The 22,244-nt window shown below is 56.9% G+C and overlaps 1 protein-coding gene across 6 annotated transcripts in view; it reads left to right on the forward strand.

Moving 5' to 3' along the window:
- NRXN2 (neurexin 2) overlaps positions 1 to 22,244 on the forward strand; it is a 107,887-nt gene that overhangs the window by 72,123 nt on the left and 13,520 nt on the right. For 4 of the 6 annotated variants that reach the window (XM_012665222.1, XM_012665227.1, XM_012665245.1 and 1 more), the window contains 5 exons: positions 6,983 to 7,164; positions 11,671 to 11,842; positions 15,649 to 15,738; positions 19,099 to 19,424; positions 21,837 to 21,915. In XM_012665222.1, the coding sequence (XP_012520676.1) occupies positions 6,983 to 7,164; positions 11,671 to 11,842; positions 15,649 to 15,738; positions 19,099 to 19,424; positions 21,837 to 21,915 (849 nt within the window). The remainder of the gene's footprint in view (positions 1 to 6,982; positions 7,165 to 11,670; positions 11,843 to 15,648; positions 15,739 to 19,098; positions 19,425 to 21,836; positions 21,916 to 22,244) is intronic. The other 2 variants (XM_012665237.1, XM_012665251.1) reach the window with 1 other exon arrangement.

The following is a 22,244-nucleotide window of genomic DNA, read 5'->3' on the forward strand; positions in this document are numbered from 1 at the left end:
CCCGCCCCCCGCCTCCCGTGTGCTCGTCCGAGGCCCCCGCGGGCCCCACCCCAGCTGTGCGCGGCGAGCTGGCCCTCTGCTCACTGCAGCCGGGAGCCTCTCACCTCCCCTAGCCAGCTCCCATCAGTTTGGCCCCACCCTCGCCTCCATCACTCTACTCCCGCCATCACCCTCATCTCTGTCTTCCTCACTTTGCTTCTTTCTGTGCTCACTGTCACCTCCTCACCCCCTGTTTGGCTTGTAATCACCTTCCTATTTCCGTACCCCCATCGCCTCCCTCCCTGTCCTTTCCTCCTGGCATACAGCTCTGCCTTCCATCTCTCTTCCGTATCACCTCCTCCATCTCTGCCCCTTGTCATTTCTCCATTTGTCTTACCTCCACCCCTGCCTCACCCTCACCTTCCCACTGCTGGTCTGTCGTCCTCCCCTCCCTCTCACCTCCTCCTCATCTGCCATTTCTGCCTCGTTCACCTCTTCATATATGTCTCTATTTCTCTCTGTCCCAACAGCAGCCTGCCTTTCTGTTCCCATTGCAGGTCTTCCACCTCCTTGCAAATGATCACACTCCACTGTCCCACCATTCTCCCATCCTTGTCCTCTCATTTCCCATGTCCCCCCTGCATGCTGCCTCATCTCTGCTCTGCCTGCACCTCTGACCCGCAGCATCTCTCACCTCTGCGGCCCTAGCACTTCTAATTTCTGTTCCCAGGTTCCCCTTCACCTCTTGTGTCAGTCCTCTGTCACTGTCCACTGACTGTCACCTCTCATCTCAGCCCTTCATAACTGTCCGGCTCAAAACCGACTTTGCCTTCCTTCTCACACCGCATCCCCTTCTGTGTCTGGCTTCTGTCTCTTCTCATTCCCACCCTTCATCACCCCCATCTCAGGCCCCTCGTCACTTCATATCTTAGACTCTTAAGATTCCCTGGATGCCATCTCTTCCCATCTCTGCACCTGTCCCCTTCCGTGTCTGTGCCCCCATCACTTCCCATGTTTGCACTTGTCCCCTTCCACCTCTGTGCCCCCATTACCTCCCACATCTGTCCTGCCACTTCCCACCTCAGTCCCTCCTTCACATGCCATCTCGGAGCTTCTGTCAGCTCCCATCCCAGATACTCCATCACCTCCCATTTTAGTCTAGTCATCACTTTCCTTCTCTGTACTCCACATCACCTCCCAGCTCTGTGTCTTGTCAGGACCTCCCATAGGTACCCCATGGCTCCCATATGGTTCCCCTCATCACCTCCCATACCTGTCCTCCTGTCACTCCCCTCTCTGTGCCATCCATCCTCACCTTCCATCTCTGTCACCTCCCACTGGGGTACTCTGACACCTCCAAGCTCTCATCAACTCTCATCACTGCCTTCGTCAGTTCTCTCTTGGACCCATGTGGCCTACATTTCTGTACCCCCATCCGTTCCCTTCCCTGTACCCTTCTCACCTCGTGTTTCTATCACCTCTCATTTTTTACTCCACTTTTGTCCTCCATTGTCCTCCACCCCTGTATTTTCATCCCTTCCCATCTGTGCTCTCGGCCTCCACTTACATCATTGTTCTACATCCGTCCGTCCTTGCTTCCCAATCTTCGGGCCACCGTATCACCTCCAGTCTTTTTGCTTTATTCCTGGTCTTCTTCCCTTTTCTAATACTTCATCTTATCTCTGCTTTCATGCCTTTATTTTCTCCTCATCCAATTCGCCCTGGAGCAGCCTGTTCAGACTCCCTCCCTCATTCCTTTCCTCTCTCATCCCCAGCATAGTTTCCCTCCTCTTATCTCTGAGAAGCTAGGATCCTCTCTGCAATTCTCTCCGGTTTCTTCCTCTTCTTCCATGTCCCACCCCATACTTTGCTCCTGATCTTAGCTCCCTCCCCTCCCCAGGAACTCTCTGGCTCTCTCTACCTTCCTCCCCTTCCATTGTCCCCTTCTGCCTCCCTTGAGGCCCAGTGTTGCTCCCCAAGGTACTCAGATAGGCTGTGGTCTTTCTGTGCAATGAGGCATGAAGGGGCGAGATGGGGAAGGGGAGTCAGGTCCATGGGGGCAGCCTCGTTGGGTGGAGAGGAGAGAAGGTGAAAGAGGAAGGCAAAGGAGAAAGGAGCTGGCCTAGGGACACTAAGCAGATTGGGAGGAGGGCCTGGAACTGCAGTCCCTGAAGAAGGTTCCACGAAGAAGCAAGAGCTAGGTGGAGGGAAGGCAAATGGACAGAAGAGCAAGGGGAGGGAACCTATGGAATGTTGGCCTTGGGACTGCCTTGGAGATGGCCACCCCCTTGCTGTGCACAGGAGAAAGAGGGCCAGTGACTGCCTAGTGCCTTACGGAAGTAGAGGAGGAGCTGGGGGGAGGCCGTTCCAGGAGAGTGACGGAAGTGGGTGACTGGTGTGGAGGGACCTGTGAAGGGTGGGGCAGCTGAGAGGAAGAAGAGGGCCCAAGGAAAGATGAAAGAGTAGGGATGAGGCCACCTGTCCTGGCTGAACCTCACCTCTGCTCACCTTAACCATGGGGGTGGTGAAAGGACAAGTTCCTCTGGGGCCCCATGCTTGGCTGGAGGAACTGGCCAGTTCTGGAGGCCTTTCTAGGCCAGACTTCCTCTGCCCCAGTGTCTCCCTAGCATCCCTGGTGTGAGACTCTCTTCCTTCTGCACCTGCTTCTACACTTCTTTTCTCTTGGGGTCTCCAGTTGTTTCTGCCTTCCCTCCCCCCTCCTCCTCTCACGCTTCACCCATTTACCCTTCCATTCCCCAGCCCCTCATGTTATATAGTGTCCCTACCTGCCAGACATCCATGAACACTCCTGCCCCTGATGTCTGTCTGGGGTGTGGAGGACTGGCATACCTGGGTCCTAAAAATGGGCTGAGGGGGTGACACTCCTGGTCTTTGACCCTCAATTCTGGCTTCAGAGTCCTTGAGGGTCCTCCCCACCTCCAGTCTTCATTTCTGGTACCCTCTGGAGCCAGCAATAGAGTGGTCAATCCCAGCTCGATTCTGTGCCAGCGTCTTCCAGGGGTTCTGGGTTTATCACCCCACGCATAAAGGGGGCTAGCATTTATTTTGATTCTGTTTCTTTTTCTTCTTTTTCTTATTCTTTTTTTTGTCTTTTTTTCTCAAATTTTTAATTTTGTCTTTCTTATGTTTTATTGGTTTTCTCCTAGCTTCGGGACCTTGCAAGATGATTCTGAATATGGGTGTGTTAACTTGGATTTCTGACAGGATGGTTTTTGGCCAAGCAGGGGGTTAAGAATTTAAGGGCTGTGTTCTGGGATTCTAGATCAAGAGACCTGAGCTCAGGGATCTGGCCCTGTAGAGATCTCTCCCTCTGGGTTGTGAAGGTCCATATACAAAGAGCTGGCATGGGCTATGAGCCCTGGGACCAAGGCTTTTCTGGATTGTGCCAGAGGTTTTATCCTGTCACAATTCTAGATCTTCCAGAAGGCTTTTGTCATGGCTTCTGGTGCTGCAGGGATACAGGCAGACAGAAGGTGTGCACGTGTAGTTCCAACCACAGGAGCATCACTGCATAGGTGGATTTTTACATGGGATGGTTATGTTGTTTGGTCTGGGTTAGCTAACCATTATTAATGGTTGGTTGGGTTTTTTCTAGGATGCAAGTGTGGCACTCTATGGAAGATTCTTGATCATTTACAGTGTTTCATTGAATTCAGTGAATTTCTGGGACTAGGAGGCATTGAGGAGACGATGTTGGGTGTGGGCAGAAGGTGGCAACTCTGGTCCTGTGGCATCTGGTGTCCGGCCAGAGGCTCCCTTGCCTTGGGCTTCAGGTGTATAGCATTCCCTGAGCTGTATGCACAATTCAGTGCACAGGCAACTTCCTAGGTGGTCAGAAACAACTGGTCTAGACCACCCTTGGGCAACATTTTTTGGGCCTTGGCTTAGGCCCCTCTTTTCTCTGAACCCTTTCTGGAGCTTGTCAGAGATTCTGGATGCAGTGCCCTATCCTGGGCTCCATGTCTCCTAGAAGGCTGGCCATGCCTTCCCTGGGCGAGTCCGTGGGCAGGGTAGAGGACAGCTTGCCCAGGAGAGGCAGGAGATGGCTCTAGAGAGGGCTGTGGAGGGACCCGGTGGAGGCCCCGCCTCCCGGCCCCCATCTTCCCCAGCCCCAGCCCTGGGTGGCAGCCGCGATGCTGGGGAGAGAAATGTCTCCCCAGGGTAATTACTGCCGCCCCAGTCCAATAAACCATTCATCCTTCACCTCTTCTGCTCAAGAAATGTCTCTCTGCCCGTCTCCCTCCCCCCAGTGTGATAAACGCCCTTAGGCTTTAACAGGCCCAGCGTAGTAAGCTGGCTGCAGTGTGAGCACAGCTGGGTGATATACATGGGGGAAGCCTGGGCTGGATTGGGCTGGGAGGGCTGGGGGCGGGGAGGCCTGGGGACGGATGTGTGCACTCTGTCCTGCTCTGGGACAGCCCCTGCCCTTGGGCCACCTACGATGGCCCGTCTTTGTGTGCTCACCGCCATGATTCCCAGCTGCTTCGTCTCCTGTCGGTGTCTGCCTCTCCACGCTGGGTCTTTGTGTGCAGCTGGGTGCGTTGCCGCCTGTGTGTGGGGTCTGGCTGTGCGTCACTGGGGACATGTCTGCTGTGAGCCTGGGTGGGCACCGCCTCTGATCACCCCTGCCTCACTGCCCAGTGGGCATCAGGCCTGCTTGTGCCTCGGCCCTCTCTGGCACAGACAGGGCTCTGTCCCTGGTGATGCGCTGTCTGGGATTGCGGGTGGAAAAGTGAGGAGAAAGGACTTCTTTCCCCCTAGATCTGGGGGACTTGAGGGCAGCCTCCAGGTAGATGGGGTTTCCTTCCTTGTTCTGATGGACCAAAAAACCCAATAAAACCCTCTGACTGGGAGGCCCTCAAGCCTAGGGTGAAGAGGCTGCGGCCTCTGGTCAGGGAGGCATGGGTCCAGGCGTGTGAGGAAGGTCAGCGTCCCAGCTCCCCTGGCCCTCCCCACCCCCCAATTTAGACATGCAGTTTGTAAGCTGGAGGAGGGGGAAGGAGGACCCTGGGTATTACAGTTGCCACGGAAACAGCGGATCTGGAGTGCTGCAGTGTTGGGAGTGGAGAGACTATTGCCGGCTGAGGCCTACTGTGCTCCCCGCCTCCAAGCCCTGCCCTTTCCAGGCAGGTGACCACACTGGGCGGGGGTGGGGCTTACTGTATCCCGCCCCCAGCCACTCTCAACTTGGGACCCAACCTGAAGGTTCAAGGCTCACCACTGTGCCTCTAGACCCCTAGGTAGAAAGGACATCTGGGGCTGGAGGAGGCAGAGACAAGCCCCCTTTGCTGGGAGTGGTTCTCCAGCCACAGGCTGGGGCCAGATGTCAGTTATTACTAGACATGGAGGTGGCTCTTTCCCCTGTGCCCTGCCCCCCAGGGATCATCTCTGACTCTCAGGCCCTGTCTGGGGAGGTGGAAAGTGTTGATGGTGGATGGTGCTCTGGGGAACACAAGAGGACTCATGGCTCTGCTTTCCCCAGCCCCAGCCCCCTGCTGGCCTCATTGCCTCTCTGGGACTCAGGCAACAGCCTTCTCTCCTCAACTCCTCCCTGTACGGGTCTAGAAGCTCCTTAGGACAGAACCCCCTTAACCCTGATTGCCTGAGTCCCTGAGATGAGAGACCTAGAGTTACCCGAGGGGACCCAGCCCCATGTTACCAGCTGGGTCACCATCTTGGCTGAGCCAGATTGCTCCTTGGAAGTGCAGTGGGCACCCCCAGGACTCCCTGTGCCAGCCCAGAGCTCCCCCACCCCCAGGGCCGAACTTTTCTCCCAGCCATACTCCAGGCTTTGCCCCCAGGCCCCATCTGCCTCTCTTCTTCTCTCCGGCTAAGTCCTCCCTTGTACCCCTCTCCCCCCAAGAAGTGCTTTGAGAGGAGTCGTTAGTGGCTAATTATTTAATTAAGCATTTTATGAATCTCATCTGCTCCATTTATGTTCTAAAGAAAGGGAGAGTATTCTCTTCCCTTTCCTTCTCTACAGGCCCCGGAGTGCTAGTTCTCCAGGCCTCCCAGACAAGGCTCCCTTCCCAGAAACTGGGTGACCAGCCCCCCACCCCCACTCCCAGGGAGCTCAGTCAGCCGCAGGAGGGAACATGGCGACTAATGGGGTTTATTTTGGGGCTGAGATCGTTAGGGACCTCACACCGCCCCCAGCAGCCGGCTGGTGAAGAGGAGAGGGAGAAGGGGAGAGAGGGTGGGGTGGGGGAGGGCTAGGAGAGGGAGCCTTCATCTCGGGCTCCCACTCTCCTGTTTCTCTCACCTACACCCCTCTCTGTCCTTCTCTGTCCATCTGTCTCTGCCTCCTTCCTTCTCTGGCTGTCAATCTCTCCCCCACCCCATGTCTGTGTCTTCCTTTCCAGGCAGGGCTCCAGGTCCTCTCTGCTTTGGGACCCAGGCAGCCCCCTGGTCGGAGCGGAAGCAGGGAGTCCTGGTCAAACCAGGTGGGGATGACAGGGCAGATGTTGGGGGGCACCAGCTACGCAGAGTCAGAGCTGCATACAGCCCTGCTTATCTTCCTGCCATCGCCTGGGGCTCCTTTCCGCCTTGGTGTCTGCTCAGCTCCAGCCCCAAAGAAGCACACACCTTGAATCTGTCACCCATGCCAGCCCTGGGAGAAGTGGAGCTGGTCAGGACCAGGCCCCCTGGGTCCTCCCTGCCCAGGGCACTCTTGTCTTCTTGGTCTCCTTGCAGCCTCTCTCTAGGCTCTCTCTGTGTCACTCTCTCTATTACCTCTCTGTTTTGCTGTAATTAAAGCTAGAATTCTTGATTAGGCAGCTACATTTGTCTGTGCGCATGCACAGACTCTCACCCGGGCACCCGCCTGCCAACTGTTCCCTCGGGTTGCAGGGCTGGTGTCTGCTGTGGGTATAACAGCCCACACCTGGACCCGGGGTCCCAGTGGCACTCTGGTCACAATCTTGAGGACCTGCTGACCTCGCTCTCCTGATGTCATTTCTCCCTCTCTCCCTTCTCTCTGCAGCTGGGACCACATACATCTTTGGGAAAGGGGGAGCACTCATCACCTACACGTGGCCCCCCAATGACCGGCCCAGCACGAGGATGGACCGCCTGGCCGTGGGCTTCAGCACCCACCAGCGGAGCGCTGTGCTGGTGCGAGTGGACAGTGCCTCCGGCCTTGGAGACTATCTGCAGCTGCACATTGTAAGGACCCAGGGCCCTGGCCCTCTGACCCCCAACCTTCCCAACCCCAACTACACTCAGTCCTTCACTGCCGTGGCATTAGCACCTCAAGTCTTTCCCTCATGGGGAGCCCTCAGAACCTCTATTCCCCCATCCCTGGACTTCCTGCTAAGAAGTTCTTCTGAGACCCATTCCTCTCCCAGTTATTCACTGAGACTCCCAGAGCCACCCTCCCATGGGATTTGAATATCCTCCAGCTCCCTGAGACCATTTGTGTCCTCTGACAATCCTGAACATAGTCAAGGGCCTCCTTGGGCCTTCCAAGCCATTCTCCTGCAGCCTTCAGAGATGTCCCACACTTGTGACTATCCCTAGGCTACTCTCTGCTTGCTCCTAGACCACTTAGGGTGGCCCATGGTGTCCTGTACCTATTCCTGCCCCCTCCTGCATACCTTCCTGCCCCAGGGCAGACCACCCTCCTCATCCCCACTGCTGCTTCATCAGTGGGGGCCTCTGCTCCCCTGACATTTGCTCTCCCAGCAGTCCCACATCCCCACCCTGGCCTCTGGTCCCACCCAGCTCTGCCTCTCTCCTGCCCTGCTCCCTGCCATGACCTTGGCCCCATCCCAGGGCCTCCCTCTGGGCCTCCCAACTTGGCTGTCCTATCTAACTCTAGCCTGCAGGCAGGCCCTCTTCTTTCCTGGCCCTTTCCCCCATCTCTGGTCCTGCCCCACACCCTTCCCTATGGCCTCTGGCCTCAGCCTCTCCCCTCATCCCCCCATGGTCTCAAACCCTGGGCCTCTGACCCCCATCTCCAGCTGCACATTTCTAGCCCCTAATAGCACCTCATTTCCCTGCCTGCACCCACATGCCAACCCTGGCCAGGAGCCCTGTGCTATGAGGGTCAGGGAGGCTGGCTAGGCTCTGTGGGCTGGAAAGGTCTGGGTGGGTGGCCCCAGGCTTTAGTGGGGGCAGAGTTGAAAGGGGAGAGAGGAAGCCAGGGGAGAAGGCTTGTTTGTTTGGGCTCTGACTCCTCCAAAATGCTTGGGGATGTGGCTACGGGCCCCTCCTTACACAATGGCTTTTCAGCATCCCAGGTCTGCACCACCAACACCAGGGCGTGAAGGAAGGAGGCGCGAGGGGAGAGACCCTGTGGGCAGAGCAGAGCAGGTGGAAGCAGCACCCGATGGGCTCTGGGCAGGGAAGGGTGCAGCGGGAAGAGTAGCAAGCGGGGCAGGAGGGCAGGCCTGAGGAAGAGGCCTGGAAGTTCTGTGTCTGTGTGTGAGTGAGCTGGACAGTGTCTATATGGGTGAGTGGTGGCCTGAATGTGACAGACATTGTGGCTGTGGATGACAGTGTGGGGCTCGGTACATGATGACAGTGTGTCAGAAGTGATGGCTGTGACTGGGTGACAAAGACAGAGACTGAGTCTTAGATCTGGTGTGTAGCTATAGATGTATATTTCCCAGTGGAGTGGTGTTTGCTGGTGTTTTCAGTCACTGTCTGTGTGTCAGGGTGTGACTGTTTCCCTGTGTCCTTCTCTGAGTGAGGGCTGCTCTTCCTCTCTCTTCACCATCATGAGAGGCTATGACGGTGGCTTTGGAGCAGATGGCCTGGGTTTGAGTTCCAACTCTGCCATGTCCTTGCTCTGTCTCTGTGCAAGTCCCCACAGCTCTCTGAGCCTTAGTTCCCTCATCAGTGGAGTGGCATAGTAAGAGGACAGAGGGATGCTGTGAGGCTGAAATGAGATCGGGTATGTAAAGCACTTAGGGCCTGGCCCACCTACAGGAAGCACATGGTGTTAGCTAGTATCTTGATCATCTCTGATTGACCCCCTGGGCAGTGTCGGTCTGTGTGTGCCAGGTGTCTCTGTGTCTACTGGTTTAGGGGACAGGGTTCCCTGGTGCTGAGGAGAAAGGGTAGGGGACCAGGGTGCTGGGAGAAGGGATTTCCTCCTTTTCCTTCCCAACAGTCACTCACAGGCCTCACCTGGTGCCTGGTGCTGCAGAGGGCAGGGTGGAGGGGCAGGCCTGGCCCTAGGATGAGGAGGCCTGGCAAGGGTGAGGGGCACAAGAGAAGCCCAGCTCTGAGGGGGAGAGTTGGGCACCAGATGGGCTGCAGCCCCTTGGGGGCAGCTCCAAGCCCCCTCCTCCCCTGGTGACACATCAGCTCCCACCACAGTGTCATTAGCAGCTCTCAGAGAGTGGGGAGGCGGCAGCAAAATAAGAGAAAAGCAATTTGACGTTTCTAATAAAGCGTCGCTCCACTTTGCCAAATTAATTTTGACTCCCATAATTATTTGCTGTAGGAGCGGCTGCGTTCTCCCCACCACCGCCTAATGAGGTAATTGGGGAATTAGGAATTAATGACTTTAACAGAAGTGACAACTGACTTCACATTGGGTGAGGCTCTGGGGAGCTGCCTCTCCCCCGGAGTGCAGGGCTCTGAGCTTGGCTGCCTCCTAGGAAAGCCAGGTGTCCTGCCTTCCGGTTCCGCTGGCCCGCCCTCTTGGCTCCCAAGCTGTGTGTGCTCCTTGACCGCTGTCACTGCCCGGGCTGAGCCTCGTGGGGAGAAACTTCCAAGGGGCAGATGCTATTCTGGGTGATATTATTACTAACAATAGTAACAAGGTGGATTGGCTGTTCCCTTCCCGTGTGTGGGGAGCAGATGATCAGCCCGTCTCCCTGGGGATGTTGTCAGTCTGTGGGTGGTGGGTGGGTGGGGTTTGCTAATACTCTTTGTTAGGCAAGCCCAGCCTCAGTTTCCCTGCTTTATTGCAACTGAGGAGAGACGCTGCATGTGTGTGTGTGTGTGTGTGCGCGTGTGTGTCTGTGAGGGTGTATGCACGTGCATGTGTGTGCGGCTTTCCCAGGTTCCAGGAGGGGGAGGACTGGATGCCACAAGTGGGAAGGATAGAACATGAGTCTCCAAGTAAGCCACAGCTGCACACCCTGCCCCCCAACTCTCTCTGCCAAACCCCAACCCCCGTAAGCCACCCCTGCCCCCACCCCCAGTGCCACCAAGCCTCTCAGCTCCATTAGACGCAGGAGGTGGCAACTGAATGGCTGCTCATGCCCAGGCCGGAATGGGGCAGTTTTTCAGGAAGACCCCAGGAGCGTAGCATATTTCTGTGATGGGCTGGGTCCCTGTGAATGTGTGTGAGCAGGGGGCCTGAGGGAGCCTGCGTGAGTGTTCTGTGCAGGAGGAGGGTGGGGTGGATTCAGGAGGCTTCATCCAGGACTGCTGCTGGGAGGTGCAAGGGAATGAAATGGGGGCTCAGGCTTAGTGCCCAGTGGGCCTTTGCTGGTTTGGTTAGATGCCTTTGGTCTTGAAGGTAGCTTGGCCAGCAGCCTCTCTGATCACTCCCCACCCCCACCCCAGCTCTTTGAGCCAGGGTCTCCCCAGAGTGGTGGGCAAGGGGACAGAGCACTCGCTCTGGAGTCAGGCCAGCTGGGGTTCAAATCTGGGGATTCCCTCTCATGAGCTGTGAGATTTTGAGATGTTACTTAACTTCGCTGAGCATCAGTTTCCTCCTCGATAAAAAGGGAAGCTATGAGCTTCCTCAGGGGGTTGCTGTGGGGACGATGAGAGCACATGTGTACAGTACCCACACAGGACCTGGCATGTTTAGGGCTGAGCAAAGCTCTCCCTCTTACTCCAGCACCACTGGCAGAACTCTTCCAGGGCTGGATCCCGGGTGGCCACTGCAGGGTCCCCCATAGGCCTGGGTCCTAGAGATTGTTCAGGCTCTTTGTTTCCTGTTTCCAGGCTTCAGTCCCTATCTGTCCTCTGCCTGTCCTTCCCCGGCCCCGCCCCATACCCCCGACACCCCCATGCTCCCCTTTCCTTAATAAGCCTAGCACAGTTTGTCTCTCATCTCTTCCCATGCCCATCACCCCCAAACACACAGTCCAGACCCCTCTCTTCCACCCCCATGGCTGCAGAGGGGCCGCCCCTGCACTCAGAGCCTGACCTACTTTGGGCCTGAGAGGCTGCCAGGAGAGGCACGCTGATGCTCTGGTGCCAGGGCTAGGGGCCTACTCAGTGCTGAGTATACAGGGAGGGGAGCTGGAGCTGGGGACTGGGGAGAGGGTGGGGTGTGGGGCGTCAGACTTTCCTCAGGCAGAGGCTGGCTTCCCTGGACTTCTTTGTTGGTCGGTTCCTTAGTGAGGCCTCTGCCCTCCAAGCCAGGGCTGGTCCCAGCTTGGTCTGATATCCCTGTCTGGGCTCAGTGGCCCTTGCACAGAGTAGGCATTCTGTAAATATTTGTGATTATTCAAGGCAAACCAAAAGGCAAGAGACAGGTGCTGCCCCTCAACCTCTGAGCCTCAGGTGGCTTCCTTGCTGCATACGGGGAAGGGGAGTGAGCCTGCCCACTTCCTTGAGCGGTTGAGACCTGGGAAAGGTGCCTTGTAAAGCTGTAAAGTGCCGCGGAGCTGCGGGCCGCAGGTGGCCACAGGAGCGTCCACTAGAAGGGGCGAATGGTTGCTCCCTCCAAGTCGCCGACCTCTACCTCCTTGTCCCCAGGAGCAGGGCACCGTGGGGGTGATCTTTAACGTGGGCACGGACGACATTACCATCGACGAGCCCAACGCCATCGTAAGCGACGGCAAATACCACGTGGTTCGCTTCACCCGAAGCGGCGGCAACGCCACCCTGCAGGTGGACAGCTGGCCGGTCAACGAGCGGTACCCAGCAGGTAGGCGGGGCGGGCCCGCGGAGGAGGCGCGGCGGCGGGGCGGGGCAGGTGGCGGCCTCCGATAGGAGAGCTGCCCGCACAGGGGCGGGGCCAAGCGAAGAAACTTCCGGCGTGTGGCGGGGCGGGGCTACGGGAGAGGCGAGGCTTGCCGAGGCGGGGCCAGGGTGGGGGCGTGGCTAAGGAAAGTCGGGATGCGCGGGGCAGGGCGAGAGTGTGGTGGTGGGAGCGCCAGCCAGCGGGAGGGTGCCGGGCAGAGGGGAAGGCTTCAAGGCCAGGGTCCAGTTTGGGGATGGGGGGAGAAGACCAGGGAGGGTAGAGGTAGGGAGAGACTGATGCGATACAGGAGAGGATGAGTTTAGAAATGAAGGACAGGCAGAAATAGGGAGGCAGATGCAGAAACCTAGGAGAGAAGATCCAGAAGTAACATAAAACGTATCTTGGTAAGAGGGCAGGGCTGTTCCCAAGGACAGAACCAAGGAAAGAACCAAAGTCTTTAAAAAGAGCAAGTCAAGGACCCATATAAGAAGATCTAATTAAGGAAGAAAAGTAGCTTTCAGGCCCAGAGAAAAGGAACTCCAGTGTCTTAGGGAGTAAGGGACACAGTGAAAGGGAGGGAGAGACAAGTGACAAGAATGAAAAATAGGATCAAGTGCATTCAGCAACCTTCATTGATAACCTGTTAGGTATCAGGGCCTGTTCTGGACCCTGAGGACACAGAGGTGAGCAGGACTTTCGAGGAGCCTCAGGAATGCAAACAGACCCAGTTCAAAGGGTGACAGCTGTGGTGGCCAAGGACAAACCAAGGTCTGAGGAGCACAGGGGAGGGATGGGGCTGAGGACATGAGAGAAATGAGGAGGCAGAGACCCTGCCGATACTGAGGGAGGCAGAGACAGAGCCTCAGAGTGAGAGGAAACCAGAGGAGGAGAGTTGGAGAGATGTGGAAACGGTACTGAGACATGCAAAGATAGAGGAGAGATGAGAGAGATATATGGAGATGCTGCCATACAGACCCAGCCAGGGAGGGGAGAGGTGGACAGAGCCTTGGGAGGGAGTAGGGGAGAGCCCCACTGCAGGAGATAATGAGGGAAGGAAATAGAAGCACTGCAGGGAGAACTGCAGAAATCCAGAGATGCTGAGATACAGGCTGAGCGACACTGCAGTCATACACAGGGCCCACTGAGAAGCAGAGTGAACATCTGTGACCTCCCTTTCTCTCCTAGGCAGAGAGATAGCCAGGTAGAGGCAGAGAAGCTGCCCCATGCAGATCGCGAGGGAGGTGGGCAGAAGGGCAGTGTGCACACCCTCATGGGCTCACCTATGGTGGAGTGAAGATGCCCATACAGGCTTATGATTCCCAGTCATGCAGGTTTGCACCCAGACATTTTTGGGAAGCCCCCTAATAAATCTAGAGGCTGATGTACATACAGGCCAATCCCAGACATACAGATGACTGTAGACATTCATATGGTCAGACAGACACATGAGAAAATAGCTCTGCAGAGGAATGCCGGCCTATGCCAAGGCCCCTGAGCACACCAACTCCCCTACACCAAGTCCCCCTGCCCAACCCCCACCCCAAACAGACACTGACAGCTCAGGCTATGTAGGCATGATTGCTCTGTGGGCATCACACTTCTCTATCTTGTCAGATGCATACACACTAGGGCAACCTTTGTAGCCCTGATGACATCAGCCTATGTGGGACAGGGCTGGGATTGGGAATCATGAAGGCCCTCACCCTGTCAAGCCAGGACTTGGATCTAGAGCTTCTCCCCTTGGAGCCCAGCAGGCCAGAGGCCCAGTTCAAGGAGTTATACCTACTCCCTCCTGCTCAGGGACCGCTGGCTGGCAGGGAGAAAGGCTGCTGGGTTCCCCTTACCTGCACAGTGGAGTAACCTGAGGGCCTGGGGGTTGCCTGTGTGCGCTGCGAGGGCCAATCCTGAGCAGCGCCAGCAGGTCAGCTCAGCAGTGTGCAGGGCCCAGAGAGTGGAGACATTCTGATTCTTAGGGCGCAGAGACACAGCCCATGGATTCGGGTCAGCAGGACCTGGGTTTTAGTCCTGGATCTCCTACTGGCAAGCTGTCTAACCTTGGACGAGTCATCTAGCCTCTCTGAATCTCAGTTTCCACCTCTGAAAGGTGGTGATGACACATACCTCATAGCAATAGTGTGAGAATTCCATGAGATAATCTAAGGAAAGAGCTAGAACAGAGGTGCTCGATAAATAGGTCTGTTGTTAGAATTTTTATATACTCAGCCTCCCTCCAATGAGGCAGATATACATTGTTCTCCTCCTGTCAGGACACACAGACACGCACACACACACACACACATGAGCATGCACGTGCATGATTCAGTGATCTGTTTTCAACTTAAACACAAGTGTCCTAAATCTATAAGGAGGGCAGAGTCTCACTGCCTCGTAAGCAGCTAAGGAGGCACTATCCATGCACACTTGAACACATGATATGCACCTTCATGGGAGGTGTGCACAGGTAGGCCCAGACCCGGATCTCTCTGGGCAGGGGAGCACAGCCATGCAGTGGGAGATGGGAAGGAAAGCCTCTCGGCCCCACAGGCGTGAGCTGAACAGTATGTGAGTGGCCAGATTCTCCAAGGAAGCCATTTCCCTTTTCACTACTGAGGATTGGGATCGCCCACAGCCCACAGAGGAGCACACAGATACTCCCAGGCACACGCGTGCACACACTCACACGTTCTCCCTCCCGGTCTCCAGGCGCTGGAGATTGGTGAGTGGAGAGAGGAACAGGTGGGCGTCCAGATGGGCAGCCGAGGACGGAGGGGGGTAGAGTTGTGGGGAGGAGCCTGCGGGAGAAAGGCTGCCGGGCTGGCAAGGGAGCAAGATGAGCGAGATGAGCAGGGAACTGGGTCTGGGTGCAGGGCAGCAAGGAGAGGAAACTGGTCTCTGAGCAGAGAGGGGTCAAGGTGAAGGCCAAGGCAGAGGAGGAAGCAAAGGAGGGCTGGGGGTGCCTGCAGAGGAGGAAAAAGGCCTCTGAGATGGCCATGGGAGAGAAGCAGATGCTGCTGGGAGATGGTCCAGCTCCCACACTGGTCACTGCACATGACGTCACTGGTAGTGGCTGACAGGTAGAAAGGGAGTGGTGACCGGAGGGAGGGGCCTGAAGCGCCTTGCAGGGAGTGCAGTGATGGGGTTAAGGCGGAAGATGGTGGTGGAGTCATGGTGTGAGGTAGGGACCAAGGGGAAGCTGCGAGTGGCATGAAGGCAAAGGGAGTTGAGGTGGCTGGAGAAGTGGTTGAAATCTCACTGTTCGCTGCGCGTGCCTTGCCGGGTGACCCCCCTAAATGCCGCATAAACCCTGCTTAACCCATCCCTCCCACTTCTAAATGCCCTCTAAACGCAGTAACCAGCTGGGCCACTGATGCCTCCCACCCCCAACTTAAACCTGCTAAATGCCCCTCCCCCGCCCACCCCCACTTTGGGATGGGGAAGGAAGGAGGTCAACAGCTTGACCACAGAGAAACTTGTTTAACCTCTGACCTTTGACCTTCCAGCTGCCTTTTCTTTTGTGTCCCTTTCTCTTTCTTCTCTTTCCTCTCTTTTGCTTTGGGTTGCTCCTGCCCCAGGGTGGGGCTGGCTCTGGGGGGGAGCCTAGGGAGGGGGCTGAGGGAGAAGAGGGACCCAGCATTTCTTTTCCTACCTTCCCCTCTTGCCGTTGGATGTTGCTGCTTACCCTGAGTCTCCTGAGAAATGCATAATTACTTTTCTAACTCCTTTGGACTTCGCCGCCTGAGAAACCTACTGTCTTTCTAAACTTTTCCAAGGAAACTTTGATAACGAGCGCCTGGCGATTGCTAGACAGAGAATCCCCTACCGGCTTGGTCGAGTAGTAGATGAGTGGCTGCTCGACAAAGGTAATTAACCAGAATTAATTAATTAATTAATTAACTTTAAAAATACTATCTTAAAGGTGCAGAGCTCTCTCTTCCCCCTCCGTGCCTTTGCGGGCACCCACCCCCCAGTGAAGGGACGATTGTCCAGCCAGGATGCTCCCTTCCCCTTTGTAGTCAAGGGTCTGTGCATTTCAGAGCGGTGGTTCTGGGGCAGGGGTGGGGGTTTTTCTAGAAGAGGGAGAGTTCTTCTTCTCTTTCTAAACCTGGGATGGAACCAGGGTAATCCACGAGATCTCTGAGCACGGCAGCCCCCCAGTGTGTGCTAGGCCATATACCCTGAGCAGGCTGGGAGGGCAGGTCAGTGGGCGGGTTCTCTTTGCCCGAGGCTCATCTCAGAGATTTCTTAAAGTGCCAGCTGAGGGCCACAGGTCTTTGGGAAGCAGGAAGGGCTGATCTAAGGATCCAAAGGAGGCTTAGGAAGGCCTCCCCAAGGTCATGTGAGGAGAAAGGGGAAGAGTGGGGGCCTCAGATCCTACTGGAAAGACCTCCAAAGAGAGTGCCTGTGGGGCCACTATATCTGGAACAGGCCCACCTTGGTCCGGAAGGTGTCTTAGAAGAAGTGGAGGTTGAGAAGAGACTGGGAGAGACAGGGGAGGAGGTGGTGGGCCCACAGGGATTTCTGTGCCTGCTGGGCAGAGGAGGGAGACGGGGCAGACTCCTTATGAGGCCGGCATGTGGTGAGGTGTTGCTGGGAGGGAGAAGAGAAGGAGAAGGCTTCTTGTCACTAGGGGAAGTTGGGGGCCAAGGACAAAGCCATCCCATTCCCTTTGTGGGGGGGGGGGCGAGCTCTGTACCTCTAAGGCTAAACTCTAGGGGGGAAGTAGAACTGTTAAATCTCCACTTAACCAGCTGATAACTGTGCTTTTAAATGTCCACTGGGGCCTTCCCCAACTAAAACCCCCAAATGTAACTTCCAGCCCCCGACGCCAGTGGGGCCTAAACATGTTGATAACCAGATGTGATAAATCCATAACAGGACAAAAAGTTAAAGGGACTGTAACAGACATCGCTAAAACCTACAGCCCCCAGCCACACTGGGCTGCTCTCTCCAGCGGGGCGAACTTTAACCCTTTGAGGAGTTTATGGTGGGTGGGGCCAGAGGCAGGGGCCATAGGGACCGAGTTTGCTAACACCAAGGCTTCCTCTCCATTACCCACCTCCCTCTCCTGGGATCAGAGAGGCCAAGGGAGCAGCCTGGACTGAGGCTGGGACAACTTGTGACCCCAAGGGTAGGGAGAACTAGACAGGCCCTGTTGGGAGGCAGCGGAGCTGTGGCAGGTGAGGGAAGAGCTCAGGTTTTCCTTACCTTTCTCTTTAGGCCTAAATTTCCTCTTCTAGAAAATAATGGGGCTAGATCAGCAGTTCCCAAAGTGTGGAAGGAGGAACTCACTTTTTGTGTGGCCTTGGCCCAGTGCTTCCTCTTCCTGGGTCTCAGCTCCCTCCTCAGTGAGCCAGGCACAGGGGTCCTCGCTCAGCCACTTCACAGCCATGTTGTGAGGATGAGATGAAATAAAGAGCAGGGAAGTATTTGAGAACAAGGCCTGGGGGTTCTTGGAGGCAATATTTTATTGTCAGTGCCTGGCATATGGTAGGTGCTCAATAAATATTTATTGGATGAATCCATTTTCTAGTTCCAAAACATGTCCTGTGGAACAGTACCATGAGATGCTTCCCAGGGAAGAGGTTTGCGATAAAATGACTTTGGGAAGTGCTGAATCCTGTTTCTTCCTCTTGGAGATGCATACATACAGTAGTTTAAAAAAAGCTCCAAGAAGTCCTTTAAAAAAGAACCTGTTCAGTTGTGAAATGTTTGCTTCCCAAACTCATTTGACCACTGTGACCCTCTCCCTTTCGTTTTCCTCATAATTCTTAGTCTGGGAACAAAGTGGGTTGCAGAGGCCCCGTGGCCTAGCCCAGAGCTGCCACCACTAGTCCTCCACCTTTTGGGCCCTGGAGCCCCCATATGTAAGGTGGTGACGCTGCTCCAAGGGCTGTCCTGGCCTCGGGGGGCAGTGAGAGGGTGTTGGAGGAGGAGGAGAGGCTGAGCTGGAGGCTGAGGAGACACACCAGTGGCCCGTCATTGGCCAGAGGCCGGACAGCTGGTTGGGTGTCCCAGAGAACCTATGTTTCCAAAGAGTGGGCTTCACAAGTTGGACTGTCCTCAGCCCAGGTTTGGGGGCAGGGCTTCCAGGCACCTAACTCTAAACCAGATCTTTAACGAGGCACTAACCAGAGGCTAATAAGGGCTAAGCCAGGTCTAAACCCCCCAGCACCAGAGCTTAAGGTCCGGGGAGATGGGGGCAATGCAGTAGGCCCTCTGCCCAACCCCTCTCCCCTCAAAATAAGCAGCACCAAACCAAAGTTAAATCTAAACTTAAACATAATAAATATCTTTTCTAAAAACCAAACCACAACAACAAACTCAGAGGGTTAAACTGACCCCCAGATCCACTAAAAACAAACGGAATAGCCAAACTCCACCCAGGTGGGAATTCTGAGGTATAACACTGCTGAGTGCGGAGCGAGTTTGGAGCTGGAGCGGGTTTTTTGGCTGTCAGCGAGCAAAGCAAGGTCCCTTTAACGTTTTCCGTTTCTGTGCTTGCACGTCCAGGCGGGGAGGAAGGGCTCTGCTTTCCAGGGCCGGGTCCCTGGGCAGTGGCTGGGCCTCGGCAGGGGAGGAGGAGAGAGGGGAACCTGACCAGGGGTCGAGGGGCCCGGCGTGGGCAGGAGGCCAGCCTGGAGCAGTGCTGCTCCCACACAGTCACACTGTCACAAGAGTGCCCTCAGTCTCGCCTCCTCCTCTGCTCTCACACGCACTGACTCCACTTTGGCCTGGCAGCCGCCTCCTCTGTCTCTGCCTCTTTGTCTCCTCTATCTGCTGCTTCCCAGGGCTCCTTGGCTCTATGGCTCCGGCTGGACACTGGGGTGGGATGTTTAGGGCAGCAGAGGAAGAAGATGGGGGCCGAATTAAGGGAAGAGGAAGAAGAGGGCGATGACCCTGAGGCAGGAGAGGAGAGGGGATGGGGAAGGTGGAGGAGGCATGCGCATGGTGGGGTGGGGGGGCTGGGCTCCCTTTCCCCAGCCCATGTGTGCCCTGGGCACCCCCCTTCTGGGGGCCCCACCTGGCTGCACTAGGGGCTGTGGCTGACGAGGACTTTCCCTTTGGTTGTCTGCCCCTTCCTCATTCCACCCCCCACTCGCTGGCTTCCTCCTCCATTCCTCTTTCCTCCCCTTGGCTCCCCTCCATTCTCCCCATCCCTTCCCGGTCCCCCCCACTGCCTTTCCCTCCTCTGTCTGCCACCCTCCTTCCCCTCCCCTCAGGCCGCCAGTTGACCATCTTCAACAGCCAGGCTGCCATCAAGATCGGGGGCCGGGATCAGGGCCGCCCCTTCCAGGGCCAGGTGTCCGGCCTCTACTACAATGGGCTCAAGGTGCTGGCGCTGGCCGCCGAGAGCGACCCCAATGTGCGGACCGAGGGGCACCTGCGCCTGGTGGGGGAGGGGCCGTCCGTGCTACTCAGTGCGGAGACCACAGCCACCACCCTGCTGGCCGACATGGCAACCACCATCATGGAGACCACCACCACCATGGCCACGACCACCACGCGCCGGGGCCGCTCCCCCACCCTGAGGGACAGCACCACCCAGGTGAGGCCCCCTCCAGCTGGTGGACAAGGGCAGGGCTTCAGGTGGGGGACAGGGCTGATGTCTGCATAGCGATTATGGTGCCCAGGTGAGGGTCTGAGGGGGCTCATGGGATCCAGAAGGCTGCTGTCCCTGCTGTTTTGGTCATGGCAATGGGCAAGGTCACCTTTCGGGAGGTGGCCTTCACCCTGGTGATAAGGGAGATTATGGATGTGGGAGTGGTCACTCTTTCTAGAGGAACCATTCTCAGAGTTGAGGGGAAATTTGGTACCCCAGCTACACCAGGGAAGACCACCCTACCTAAGAGATAGGGAGTCTGGGCTGGGGGTGAGGGTGGAATGGCCCTTTCTGTCCTCCAGTAAAGGCCATGCCTAGTGCTGTGTGGGCAGCAAGTGGCAGATGGATGGTACCAGGATGGCCCTGCTCTGGGCAGAGGTGACAGTACTGGAGGGGCTGGATGCAGTCACCTGGTGGTGGGCAGCGCCCCCCTCCCAGAGGCTGGAGGGGGCCAGGAGCAGCCTCTCCTTGTTGCTTTCTCCCAGGGCTCCCTGCACCTCAGGGGCAAAGCCTTCGGATCCCCTCAGTTCCTTGGCAGAGAGGAAGGGGGTCCAGGCTTGTCTCTCCTGGATGACCCTGGTTCCCTGCAGCACAGACTGCAGTGGGAAAGGCCCTGGCTGCAAGTCCATTGCCTTCACCAGTCCTCTCCCTGTGACCTTGAGCAGGTGCCACTGCACAGTGGGCCCCGGTGTTCTCTGTGTCTATGGGTCTGGGGTGTGTCTGGGGAGTGTCGGTGCAGACAGTCCCCTGTGCTTTACCCTGCCCCAGGGCTGGCCCCTGCTCAGGTGCTTCCTGGGCAAGGTCAAGCCCAAGTGATGGGGGAGGACATGAGGGGCTGCACTTGGGAAATGTGGCTCCGCTGGGGCAGGATGGGCCTGGCTTTCCTGGTGGCCAAAGATGGTTGAGCATGTGTGACTTGCTGAGGCCATCAGGAGCTGGGCTGAGCTTTCTGGTTGTTGCCACCAGTGCCTGCTCTGGTTGTTGGCCTGGGAGGGCTCACAGCTGGCACATGGGCCTTCCTCAGCCACCTGCCCCCAATGCGGCTTCCCTCCCCACCCCCCATCTCACTGCCTATGGCCATTGGGCCTGGAGGCCTGGAGGGCCCCATGTGCTCCCAGGGTGAGGGAGGGACCTAGGAATGGCCATGAGGACGTGCCCTATCTCCACCACCAGTCCATCTTCAGCTTCGCCCTCTAACAGGGGTGGGCTCCACGCGACTCCAGGGCCCTCCTCCCTGCCACTCTGTGCTGCAGGGAACCAGGGTCATCCAGGAGAGATAAGCCTGGACCCCTTTCCTCTCTGCCAGGGAACTGAGGGGATCTGATGGCTTTGCCCCTAGGGTGCAGGGAGCCCTGGGAGAAAGGCCTGGGTTCCACCCAAGGCTGGGCACCACCATGCCCAGAGCCCTCTAGGTCACAGGGAAGGAAGGGCTGTCTGGTCTCAGGTGGACCACCAGGTGGAAGAGGGAGGTGGGGGCCCCAGGGGTCACAGCTGTGATGAGGATGCGCCCAAGATGGAGGCTGGTGGCGAGGCGGCAAGAATGCAGAAGGGAACGTGGGTCCTCCCAGACCCACCTTGCCTGTGGGTGAGGGCTGCAGTGTGTGAAGATGAAGGGCTGGGGAGGAGGCAGGATATGACCCTTTTGACCCTTCTTGTCCTTGGCCTTCAGCCTCCCCACCTGCAGTTTCTCGGGCTCCCTTCCTGCCTGGACTTTTCCTTCCATCCTCGGGTCTCTTCCCTAACACCGCCCAAGTGCCCCACTCCCCTTTACGCTCACTCATCTTGGGGATTCTCTTTCTTTGCAATCAAGAGGAGAGAAAATGCTGACAAAGTCGACTCCCGTTGTCATGGCAACCATAGCCCTAATTATTGTGTGCAGCCTGCTTGCTTCTCTCAGCCTCCAGGAAAGGGGGTGGGAGAGAGATGAGGGGTGATGGGGTAGTGAAGCCAGGGCCAGGAAACCCCTCCAGGTCTGTCCCCACTCTGCCCTGCCAGTGCTGGCCTTCCCACATCCCGGCCCGGGACATCCTGGGCCCCCTTGCTGCAGTCCTGCAGGCTGAGGTCTGGCGTCCGGTCTCTCTCCTCATTTCCCAGAAGTAAAAAGCACAACCTGTGCTGTTTCATTGATCCTCGGAAGCCAGGGCAGTTGCAGGGCTGGTGCTGCTAAGTTTCCCTTTGCACAGGAGGAAATGGAGGCCCAAGGTCACCCAGCAAATGAGGGGAGAGCTGGGACTCGGACCAGGTTGTCTGTCTCAGCCCAGGGTTCTGTTCCCTGGACCATCGCGGTACCTCAGGAGGCACCTGGGGGTCTGCTGACCTCTCTGGACCCCTCTTTTCCCACCCCTCCTCTCACCCCAGAACACAGATGACCTCCTGGTGGCCTCAGCCGAGTGTCCGAGTGATGATGAGGACCTGGAGGAGTGTGAGCCAAGTACTGGTGAGTGCCTTTCCCCCCTCCCCTGCCCCGGGGCCCTCCGCAACGCTGCTGGGAGGGGGGCGACTGTCCCTGCCACCTGGCCCAAGCCCCAGGGCCTGCTGCCAGGCCTTAGCTTTCCCTGGTTGGTCCCCTTCCTAACATCCCCCAGGTCCCTCAAATGCCCTCTGGCAAGGTGTCTTCTTTGTTCCCTAACCCTCAGAGGTAGTGAGGTCCTTAGCCTGGGGTCCTGGGTTGAGAGCCAAGGGGTGCTAGAAGGGAAAGAGGGAGACTTTTTCTTAGAAAGATGAGTAACTACAGCTCTCATGAGTCCTTGGGGTGGGGGTGGGTAG

Source organism: Propithecus coquereli, unplaced genomic scaffold (assembly GCF_000956105.1).
Source record: "Propithecus coquereli isolate 6110/MARCELLA unplaced genomic scaffold, Pcoq_1.0 Scaffold120, whole genome shotgun sequence".
In the NCBI taxonomy this organism is placed as follows: domain Eukaryota; kingdom Metazoa; phylum Chordata; class Mammalia; order Primates; family Indriidae; genus Propithecus; species Propithecus coquereli.